General features: G+C 40.0%; 1 protein-coding gene across 8 annotated transcripts in view; it reads left to right on the forward strand.

Moving 5' to 3' along the window:
• The first annotated feature begins 285 nt into the window (after positions 1 to 285).
• ATP6V0A1 (ATPase H+ transporting V0 subunit a1) overlaps positions 286 to 12,012 on the forward strand; it is a 55,482-nt gene continuing 43,755 nt past the window's right edge. Inside the window, exons 1-2 of one of the 8 annotated variants that reach the window (XM_027516908.1) lie at positions 286 to 570; positions 7,148 to 7,311. In XM_027516908.1, the coding sequence (XP_027372709.1) occupies positions 7,195 to 7,311 (117 nt within the window). In that variant the 5' untranslated portion in view covers positions 286 to 570; positions 7,148 to 7,194. Of the gene's footprint in view, positions 571 to 5,079; positions 5,524 to 7,147; positions 7,312 to 12,012 lie in introns of those variants that run through there. The other 7 variants (XM_027516910.1, XM_027516913.1, XM_027516907.1 and 4 more) reach the window with 7 other exon arrangements.

Here is a 12,012-nt window from a genome sequence, read left to right on the forward strand (position 1 = left end):
CAGAAATCTTGAACTTGTTTCTTGTTTACCTGGGCAAATACTTCCGGTCTAATTTCACAGAGAGGTTTCTCTGCTCTATGTCACTCAATCCTTTCCCTCCTTTTCATCTCCAGTTTTCTCGGTTTTATTTCTTTAAGAAGCCTCTTTCCATGGCATTCTTCACTCACACAAGTTAAGAGGCTTCTTGCCTCATGTGTTGGTCACAAGAGTCTTAAGCGTTGCATAAAATGTCACATGCCTTAGATCATTCGTATCACCTCATGGATGTATCATTACCAGAGCTAAAGGACGTGGACATTCCCTGAGTTTCAAAGGGAAACTCAAGATCTATTATGAATATATGTTTACTTAAAAACTTTTATCTGAAACATTGATGAACTTTGCAAATAATAGAGTGTTTTTTTCTTTGTTTTTGTATCTTGGCCATACTGTGCAGCTTTCGAGATCCTAGTTTTCTGACTAGGGATCAAACCCGCACACTGGGCAGTGAAGGCGCAGAGTCCTAACCGCTGGGCCACCAAGGAATTTGCAAGAAGCTTATCTTAAGGAACTCAGAGTGCAACGACAAAAGTAAGTACATGTTTCTATGGAAACAAACTGCTAATCAATATTTCAAGAACAATGGTCAAGGTCATGACAGGTTACTTAAAGATTGTGGCAGGAGAAATCTTTCATCCAACACTCAAATCAGATGTTTGGTAGAATAGTTTAGGATTAGAGTTCATTTTCTTTAATATTATTTATTTATTAGGTTGTGATGGCTCTTAGTCGCAGTACACAAACTCTTAGCTGCGGCATGCAGGATCTAGTTCCCTGACCAGGAATTGAACCTGGGCCCCCTGCATTGGAAGCATGGAGTCTTAGTCACTGAACCATCAGAAAAGTCCCTAGAGTTCATTTTTACATAAAAGGGAAAAAATTATTTGACTATATATATATAATCATTACACTGTGATACTATCACCTCAAAGAGTGCCGGCAAGCAGAATGAACTTTTGAATCAAAATTTTAGCTGCCAGCTGCTTGCACTATCACACAGAGCAAAATTTCCTCCTCAAAACTGGTAAGGCAAGTGCACTGGGGTGAGCAGTGCTCCTCCCAAATTTATGTCTACCTGGAGCTGGTGAATATGTCCTTACTTGGAAGCAGAGTATTTGTAGATGTGGCCAAGTTAAGAGTCATACTGGATTAAGGTGGGCCCTGATCCACTGACTAGTGACCTTATCAGAAGAGGGAAATGTGGATGCATGTCCAGACACCCAAAAGGTGGAACGCCATGTGAAGATGAAGGCAGCAACTGGGCTGATGCTGCCTTCCCAAGGCAAGGAACACCAAGGATTATGGGCAACCACCAGGAGCTGGGTAGAGGGAATAAAGGATTCTTTCTTAGAGCCTTTTGAAATACTGTGCCCCGGTGGATACCCTGATTTCAGACTGCTGTTCTCCAGAACTATGAGAGAGTAAATTTCTGTTGTGTTAGGCCACCTGGTTTGTGGTCATTTGTATGGCAGTTCTAGGAAATTAATACAGGAAGCATATGGCAAAGAGAAATACTTCAGCAAATATGAATTTCAAAACATTTGGTTTAACTTTAATACCCTCCTCAAGGTCCCATCTAGGACCTACGTTGGGTAAGCAAACAGGAGCTGACCTTTCACTGGTGGAAATTCAGAAAATTGTTGTGCATTCATTCAAACTAAAAAAAGAAGAAGGAAAAAGGAGAAAAAATTATTTATTTTACTTACTCCAGTACAATGATAATTCTTTTAAATTTGATCACTGACTCTGGTCTGTCATCTTGCTAGTAGAACTAAGTGTTATAACTATTGCATAGACATTTCCACAGATGCCAAGAAATAATAACTCAGTTTAGACATCCAGAAATGCATTACTGGCTATGGCTCATATGGAATGGCTCATGTCTTCTAGGGCTGTGTAGTGATAGACCGTTTATATTGGATCTTGTTGGATATATGCTGTGCTTGTTCAAGTTACAGAAAGTTGCAAGTACAATTTCTTCCTTTCTTAGAGAGGCATACAAGTTAACTCTAGATAAAATCAATGTAAATGCATGCTTATTCTGGATCAAAATATCTTAGTTTTGGGCTAAGTTGATGTATTTACTTATTGTGATGAAAACAAAATCTGAATTTAGTTTGATAGTAGTGCTATTTCTGTTCTACTAGTCTTTGCCTTCTCCTCCAAACAAACTTCTATTTATCCTTTAATACCCATCTCAAATGCTGTGTCTTCTTAAAGCCTCCCCCATTGGTAAACAGGATTAGTGAGTTTTCTCTGGGCTTACAAAGACTACTTCAATCGTTGCTATATAGTATATGTTAGTTGTTTGTCTGTTAGACTGTGAGCCCCTTCTTCCTCTTTGCGTTGCTAACATTATGCTTGGTATAAAGCATGCACTTAATAGATGTTTGCTGAAGGAATGATGAATTTTTGATGACTGAAAGCTATTTATTAAAGTACTCATCATTGAACTTAAAACAGCATTTTCCTCATAGAATGTTCTGAAGTAGAATAACTTTGGGAACTATACATGGAATACAAGTATCAGCACTGTTACTGTACTGAACTTGATGACTCTGCAAAGTTTTCACTGACTCCACACACATTTCCTGATTCTAGCTTCTGCTTGGAACCTTCCCCTCATATCTCTATTACAAGAATACAAGCATCTGGCCTGAGCTCTCTACCCCAACAGATAATGAAGTCCATAAAATGAAGGGGACAGAGAAAAGGCAGGGTGTTCCTTATGTTCCATATTCCTTTCCCTTTATACCTGTGTTCTTTTGGTGATAGCAGGTTTTCATTAGGAGGTCTTTCAGAATCAACTACCCATTCACCCATTCATTCAAGAAATGGTACTTTACTACTGAATGAGTAGGCTCATAACTAGGGGAGAAAAGTCCAGGTAGAAAGTACTGTGTTTATAAGAGAAATAGAAAAGCCCCATTAGAGTTCCAGTGAGGAACATGAAGTTCAGTTCACACTTGCTCAAGTTCCCACATCTTGTAACTAACTGTGAGAGCTGAGACTGGCTCTTCTTGCATTTGACATCAGATGGAATAACTGGAGGAATTGAGATTCAAGCCTAATTTGGACAATACAAAAGCCTGGGGTCTTCTGCTACACTATACCATGTGCCTCCCATAGACTACTGTTTCAGTTATTTGACAGATGAAAAGGTTATCTAAGTTATCAGCAATGAAAATAAAAAGGATCAAGGGGTAGAGACAAGATATAAATGCAGGTTATACAATGAGAATGACATGATAGCTGACTAAATTAAGAATGAGAGGAAAACGAATAGAATTAAGGATGGCCTAAGGGAATCCCCTGGTAGTCCAGTGGTTAGGACTCTGTGCTTTCACTGCTAGGGGCCACGGTTCCATCATCCCTGGTCAGGAAGAAACCCAGGATGATTTAAGCTTGGAGTTCTGGTAACTAGGAAAATAACGATGCCATTAGCAGGATTAAGGATCTCAGAGGAAGAGACAGTTTTTATTCAGTGAGAGCCTTGGAGGAAGGAGGTGGAGGGTAAAATAGGTATGAGTCCTATATATAGACATTTAAGCCTGACATTAGGCAAGACTTCTAAGGAAGAGAGCAGGTAGGGAAAAGAAACAGAACACTGGAGAAAGACTGATGGCAGGAGATGAAACAGAAAAGGAGCTCTGAGAGAATATACTTCCAAGAAAGCCATGAGAAAAGAGAATTCAAGAGAACCGAGATGAGACCAGATGAAAGGCTGTCTTAAAGGTAAGAGAATGAAAATTTGTGGTTAGCAAACAGCTGACCCTGAGGTTTAAAAAAAAATTTTTTTAAGTCTTAAAGGAAGGAAATAACAGTCATTGTGTAATAGTTTTCTAAAACTTGGCAGGCATTCAAATGTGGGTCCTTATCCGCCTTTCCGGTTAAGGTGAGAGAGCTAGGGAGAACTAAGCTCACCAGGAAAATGAGGTTCTGGGGCTCTCCAAGGTGCTACTTCTCAACAAAATCGAAATGAAATCCTGTCTTCATTCATACTGTGACATGGAAAATGCAAATTAAGTGTCCGTTTTGCCCTTATTTCCTTTAGGCTGGTAAAGCAAGATTGATGATGTTTTGCCAGGTAGATGTCAATCCGTCATTAAATTTGAATCCTAATATGGTCCACCACCCACGAAGTATGAATAACCGGTTTTCTGAGTTTTTCCTGATACAGTTCTGGTTTTGACAAACGATTTGAGATCCCAACTCTTCCTTACAAGTACGGCAAGAAAAGGGAACCGACATCAATCGATAATGGTGGGGTTGTTGTTGTTGTTGTTGTTTTTAAATAAATAATGGGTAGGCATCACTTAACACGGTTTTAAAACCTTAGGTTATTCTTCTACAGATTTTGAGGAAGATAAAACCTTTAAGCGATCAAGTGGGAGCACAAGTATGCAAAGAAGATTCAAAATTAACTTTCACAACACATGGCCTAATAAGGTTTCTCCCACTGTTAATTGGAGAAAAACAGACCTTGGATAGTCGCTGGAGGGACTGAAACAATTACCTTTACAAAGAGAGGTTTCTCCGTACTTAAACTAAAGAGCCCCCTGCTCAAGCCTAGACCATAGGATCTAGCACCTTTAGCAAGTCTCTCCCCACTCCAGGAGTCAAATTTTCTCCTCTGTAAAACAAGGGGAAAAGATGTGTGTGCGTACAGAGGAGACTGGCTGGAAGCCCTTTAAAGCTTCCCTGCAGCTCGCAAATTACTTCATAATTTCTCCCCTTCATGCTATTTCCCTAGAAGAGGAAAAAGTTGTGAATTAATTCCTTGGATATGAAAATAAAAAAAGCAGACAGCCTGGCTTCAAGGAAACTTATTAGGGAACACGGATTCTGAAGAGCTCAATGACTTAAGGCCGCCAGCACCTGCGCCACAGCCAGCCGTCCCCGGCCCGCAACCGCGGCTGAGGGAACAAGATGGCGTCAGCACGCAGGGTTTCGCCCACGCCCCCGCGACTCCGCAATGCGGCCTCCGGCTGAGGCCGCACCCCATTGGCCAATGGCAATGAGGTCATCGTGGGGGCGGTGGCCGGCGGCGGCGCGGAGGCGGGGCTTTGCGGACGCACGCACGTCGAGGTGCGGCTGCCAGGAGCTGCGGAGGCCGCGGGCTTGGTTTGCCGCAGCTGCCTTGGCGGCGGCGCCCAGCTGGAGGTGAGCGGGAGCTGTGGGTACAACGCGGCCGGGAGCGGCCTTTGATGGGCAAAACAAGCCCTTCTAACGGCCCCCTCGGTTGTCAAAGGAATTAGCAAGGGCTTCAAGTCTCTGAGAGGAAATGGGGGTTCACCCCTCCTCGGGTACCCCTCCTGTAGGCAGAGGAACAGGAGGTTCACTCTCTTTTTGAGGCCCCGATCCCTTCTCCCATTTACGTGGAAGGTGGAAAAACTGAAGGTTATTGGGAATACAGAAGAATTGGAGGTCTTCTTAGAGGGACTCCCATTTGAGGGTTCTCCCCTTTATTCCCCATTCCAGGAGGTAGGTGTGCCTGGGCCCGGGGAATTCTTGCTTCTCACTGGATAGACAGGAAATGAGGCAGGTGAACTTGAATACCTCGTTAAGGGAGACGAGGGCTGGATGGCAGTTGTGAGGCAGGAGGGCTCGGGAGCTCTTTATTTGGACTCCTCTTGTGCAGGATTACTGTTTCTTCCTATTTTGCTTTGTGACCCTCCCAACACCCCCGGATCGCTATGGCCTTTTTATTTTTCGATTTGGCTCCAGTGGGACAGAGATGTTCTAGGGAGACTTGTAATCATTAAAGAGCAGAAACAGGGAGGCAACTCATTGGAGGTTGTCATTATCGGCAGCCTCTGAACTATGCTGATCTGGCATAATTTTATGTGCTTAGAGGTTGTGGAATCTATTCGTGTTGGGAGGTGGAGTGGGGACTGTTAACAGCTGTTTTGGATGAGTCAGGTGTAGGCAGTCTCAAAGTCAAGCTACATAATCTCTTGAGAAATTCTTGTTTCTATCTAAATGTGTTGTTTTGCTACCTTGAATGCCAAATGCACAAAGGTTTTGTCATTCAGATTTCTCAAAATGTCTCCCAGGCTTCCGGAGAAATAGCTCTTCCTTTGATGCCAGTTTTGCCTATCGTTAGGAATGCCCTCATGATACCAGAAATAACGTGCATTTTGTTGAGTTTAGATACTGTACAGTCCGTGCCTTACAGTAGCCGACTGAGAATAAATAATTACAGTTTCAGGACCACTGATAGCGCCAATTGTCTTTCCTACCCGGTAACGGTAAGACCGCCCCAGAAGGATATCTTTACTGGCTCATTCATGAGAAGCTTTAACAGATGGAAGAACGTAGTTAATCTTGAAGGTGGGGATAAAAAACAGAAAGCTGCGGAGGTTGAAAGCTTATTCTCTGACGATAAAATTGCTTTGTCATTTCATGTGTTCCCATCATGTTTGACTTGAGGTTGGGCATAATGTGTAAGCTGTTTCTGTGTGTGTGTATGTAGAAGTTAACACTTATGTGTTTAGATTCTTTGGGGAGAAAATGGTGTTTTGTGAGGGGTTTGAAAAGGTAAATCCTTTAAGGTAGCTGTACCTTGAGGGAAAAGGTAAATCCTTTAAGGTAGCTGTACCTTGAGGGCAGTGCTGGGACTTTGGCTGTTAGAAATTGGCAGTAGAGGATAGAAAACTAATCTCAACAGAGACATCCTTTTTGAGAGGGTAATTGAAGTCTCTTCTGATTGTTTCCTGACACAGGCAAAAACAAAAAAAGATCTCTGTGAATGTCACTACCTTATAATACTGTGTCCAGGGTATTTAAAGAACTGTTTCGGATTCCCAGTTCCTGTTTTTAATCTGAATACATTCTTATGTATTGAGATGTCCCACATTATTGTCATTTGATCCTGATGTTGACTGCAAAGGAAGTGACTGTTCATCAGGCATTCTTCATAAGAGGATTCAGTAACAGCCTTTGCTATTTCTTCTTTCTGTCTTTCTAAGCTCTCAAAACAGTTAATAAAGATCTGTCAGCATGGAGTGGGAGAAATGAAATACAATGTGGAAGAGGCCTCCTGGGGTGTTTGCTTTCAGTCCTCTTGGTAGTTCCAAGTTCATGTAATTTTCTCTTTTTGTTTTAGGTTGCAGAGAAATCCCGGTACTCAGCTGACCGGTCCTTTCTGCCACCATGGGGGAGCTTTTCCGGAGTGAAGAGATGACACTGGCCCAGCTTTTTCTACAGTCAGAAGCTGCTTATTGTTGTGTCAGTGAATTAGGTGAACTTGGAAAGGTTCAGTTTCGTGATGTAAGTAGTTATGGCACCGCTTCTTGATTATCACTGAACTTTATTTTTCTTGTTATGGCCAATTGCCTCGTGACAGATGTTTTGCTTTTTATTTGCAAAAATAACATTATAGTACTGGCTTACTACTAGAAGAGTGTACATTTCAAGTTGTCTTTGCACAGGTGAAAGTGATTTGTGCTGATCCTTCCACACTTTTACTAGCGTACCTTGTGGAGGATAATCTGAAGCATTCTCAGCATAATTGCTTGAAATGCAGATGGAGGACAGCCTCCATCCTCAGCCTTCAAAAGTTCAAGGCTCGAACTTCACTTTTGGGCTCCTTAACACCCATAGTAGGGTATTTTAAAAAGTGTCATAGCTCTGCGTACAATAGGATGTATTTATTACAAAATCTGAAGCATCCAGTTACAGATATATAGTGCATAAGGGTATACTGAATACTCACTGTTTTGAAGCTAGGCACTTTGGAGGAGATAGCAAAAGAAAGTGGATAATCTAAGTATTAAAAAAAAAAGTATACTATGAGGCTTACAATCTGATCAGGAAGGCAAATCTACGGTGCTGAAAGGAGGGGGCAGTTAACAGTTCCTTGTTATGCAGTCTCAAAGCTCCATGTACCTCTTGTTTATAGCATTCGTCAGAGTCTTGATTTTCTGTTATCGGTGTGAGTGACTGATTAAAGAATGTCTCTTGTGCAGTGATCTTAGCACGAGGAAGATAGGGACATTCACTGTTATATCCTTAGTGCCCACATATAAGATAATCAATATTTGTTGGAATGAATGGATAGATGAAAGAGGAGTGGTCAGAAAGCAGTGGAATTAATCAGTTTTGACTTCCTGGAATTGGCAAGCTTTCTGGAAATTCTCAGTCTGAGCTGAAATTGCATAGATATAATCCAGTGACAAGGTCTCATTCCTTTTTCTCTTTGAACCCTCTTATATTACCTTTCTTCAAATGTTCTCCTAACTCAGCTAATGCATCAATATTCTTCCAGTTTTTTAGACTTGAAGGCTAAATCAAACCTAACTCATCCTTAATTTGCATCCTTTATTTCATCCTATGGTGTCTCCCTACCTAACACCATTGTGTGTATTCAGTGTTCTTAACTTTTATGTCAATCATAAAAAAAATTAATAGGGATTAATAAGGTGAATATTTATTTTAGTTCCAGACCACTACAATAAAGTATCTCAATAAATTGAGTTACACAAATGTTTTGGTTTCCCAGTACATTTAAAAGTTATGTTGGGAATTCCCTGATAATCTAGTGTTTAGGACTCCTCCATTTCACTGCTGAGGGCATATGTTCAGTCCTTGGTTGGAAGATTGAGATCCTGCAAGCTAGTGGCGTGGCCGAAAGAAAAAGTTATGTTTATACCGTAGACTGTAGATTACTCTAAAGTCTATTAAGTGTGCAATAGCATTATGTCTAAAAAGAAGTACGTACATTAATTTAAAAATACTTTGTTGCTAGAAAATGCTAACCATCATCTGAGCCTTCAACAAGTAATCTTTCTGCATTCAGAAGGTTACTGATCACCATAACAGATACAATAATGAAAAAGTTTGAAATGCTGGGAAAATTACCAAAATGTGACAGAGACAGAAAGTGAGCAAATGCTATTGAAAAATGGCAGTGATCAACCAACCTTCGTCGAAGCAAGGATGCCCCAGACCTTCAATTTGTAAAACAATGGAGTATCTGCAAAGCGCAGTAGTGTGAAATACAGTAAAATGAGTTACGCCTGTAACTATGTTTCTATTATCTAATTAAGAGAACTACTCACAAATAATTGAAAAATGCCTGTGTAGCTTTCTTCCGTGCCATTCATTTCTCTCTCCTCCCCTACAAAGGTGATTTCTACAGTGATCTTTGCTTTTGTCATTCCTTTGTGTTTTTCCCCCATTTTTGCTGTGTGTGTATGTATGTATCACTAAATAATAATATATAGTATAATTTTGTATGTTTTAAAACTATGTACATGGTTTCATATTGTATATATCCTCTAGCAAGTCGTTTTTAAATTTAACATTGTGAGAGTTAACCATGTTGATACAGGTAGTATCAACCTGTATGGGTTAAATTGCTGTATAATTATTGTAAGAGTATACAGTTTAGCATTTTTTCCTTCTGATGAACATTTTGGTTGATTGCAGTTGTTTGCTCTAGAGTGGTAGTGAAGATTCATATATATATATATATATATTATATATATATTGTGGTATACATATGTGATAGTTTCTTCTCTGTATATATTATGTATATATCATGGTATACATATGTGATAGTTTCTTCAGGGCAGTGGTTCTCAAACTTTTTGGTCTGAGGACCTCTTTACACTCTTAAAAAATTATTGAGGACCCTAGAGGGTTTTTATGTGAGTTACAGTTATTGATATTATTGTACTGGAAATTAACACTGAGAAATGTTTGAAGTATTTATTTATTAAATCATTTTAAAATTATAATAAGCCCACTACATGTTACCATAACTTTTTTATGAAAAATAACTATTTTCCAAAACAAAGAAGAATAATTTTGAGAAGAAGGGTATGGCTTTTACACTTTTGAAAATCTTTTAGAGTCTGAATTAGTAGAAGACAGCCTGATTCTTACTTGTTTCTGCAGTCTGCCGTGACGTATCTTATGAGCCTCTGGGAAATTTCACTGCAGACTCATGAGAGGATAAGAATGAAAAGGGCAAATAATGTCTTAGTGTTGCATGAAAATGGTATTGCTCTCATGGACCTGCTGCTGCTCCAGGGATTATAACCAGGAGGGGCATTGCTGAACATCGTGTGTGTCCCTGTTAGATGTAGTCAGAGTCCATACTTCATGGTGAATGTACCTATTCACACTCCCATCACTGGCTGAAGAGTTTCTTTTGTTCCACAGTTGTGCCAACACCTCTGTGCTCAGACAGAAAGAAATTTGCCCATGTGATGGTTATGAAGTGGTATCTTACTGTTTTAATTTGTACCTTTTAGACTAGTGTATTTAGTATCTTATTATTTGTTTATTGAACATAATGAGTTTCATTTTCCATGAATGTCTGTCCATATTATCTGCCTATTTTTCTGTTGAGTTTGCTTGCTCACTGACGTGTAGGATTTTTTTTTAAGTTCTCCTTGTACTCTGGAAGCTAATCTTTTTCTAATCCTCTACTGGTAACTTCTAGGCTGTGGCTTGCCTTTTCCCTCTGTTGATGGTATAGTTTGTCACATATGTAAAGTTTACTTTTCTTTTTTTGTTATTAGTATTTCCTTTTTTTCCAAAATTTTTATCTTGAAAAATTTCAAGCCTGAATACTCTGGTGTAGATTCATTAGCTGTTAATATTTTGCTGCAGTTGATACAGTCTTTTTTTTACTGTACTGTCAGAGTGAGCTGTCTCCTTCAAACCCTTTTTCTTTTTTTTCTTCTTATTTTACCTTCAGTAACATGTTGATAAAGTATAAGACCAAGCTGATAATAGTTAGGATTGTGTTCAGCTGTATGTAACTAAAAACCCGAATGATAGGGGTATACTTTTCTCATGTAACATGAAGCCCAGCTTCCCACTGTCATCAGCGTCCTAAGATCACTTTGTATTTGTTTGAATATCCTTGAGCACTTGGCTTTTGTCTTTACAGATGATCACCACAACTCACAGCATTTCATCCATATTCTAGGCAGGAAGAAGGAAGTGCAAGGAGGAAGGGGAAGTACTTACATATGGAGGAAAACAATTTTCCCAGAAATCCTCATCAGACTTTGCTAATTATTCATTGGCCAAAATTACGGTATAATCTAGCTGCAAGGGAGTTTGGGAAATGTGGTTGTTGTTTTTTTTTTCCAACTGATCTGCTACTGCCTGAACAAAATTGGGAATTTTGTTAATAAGGAAATAGAGCAGAATGCCTTGTGTCTATCACATAGTATGCTTGTCTTGCTCCTAACTTTAAGGGTAATCTTTTAGATTTTTTATAGTTTAAATAGGATGTGTATTCTTAATTTGGGGGAAAATTCTATTAGATTATGCAGATTCCTTTCCATTTCTGGTTTTTCTGAAGTTGTCACAAATGGTTGTGGAATTTTACTGAATGCTTTTTGTTTATTGAGATTACCTTAAAAAAATTTTTTTTTCTCCTTTAAATCTGTTAATTTGGTGAATTACATAGGCACTTTTTTCCCTACTAATTTTTTTTAACAGCTTTACTGAGATACAATCCATATACCATACAATTTGTCCATTTCAGGTGTACAGTTCAATGATTTTTATTGTAGTCACAGAATTGTACAACCATCACCACACTGAATCTTGGACACTTTCAAGAAGAAACCCTGTACACATTAAGAGTCCCTCCCCATTTCCTCCCAACCCCACGCCCCACCTCCAGCCCTTCAGTTCAGTCGCTCAGTCGTGTCCGACTCTTTGCGACCCCATGAATCGCAGCATGCCAGGCCTCCCTGTCCATCACCAACTCCCGGAGTTCACTCAGACTCACGTCCATCCAGTCAGTGATGCCATCCAGCCATGTCATCCTCTGTCGTCCCCTTCTCCTCCTGCCCCCAATGCCTCCCAGCATCAGAGTCTTTTCCAATGAGTCAACTCTTCACATGAGGTGGCCAAAGTACTGGAGTTTCAGCTTTAGCATCATTCCTTCCAAAGAAATCCCAGGGCTGATCTCCTTCAGAATGGACTGGTTGGATCTCCTTG

The sequence above is a fragment of the Bos indicus x Bos taurus genome, chromosome 19 (assembly GCF_003369695.1).
Source record: "Bos indicus x Bos taurus breed Angus x Brahman F1 hybrid chromosome 19, Bos_hybrid_MaternalHap_v2.0, whole genome shotgun sequence".
In the NCBI taxonomy this organism is placed as follows: domain Eukaryota; kingdom Metazoa; phylum Chordata; class Mammalia; order Artiodactyla; family Bovidae; genus Bos; species Bos indicus x Bos taurus.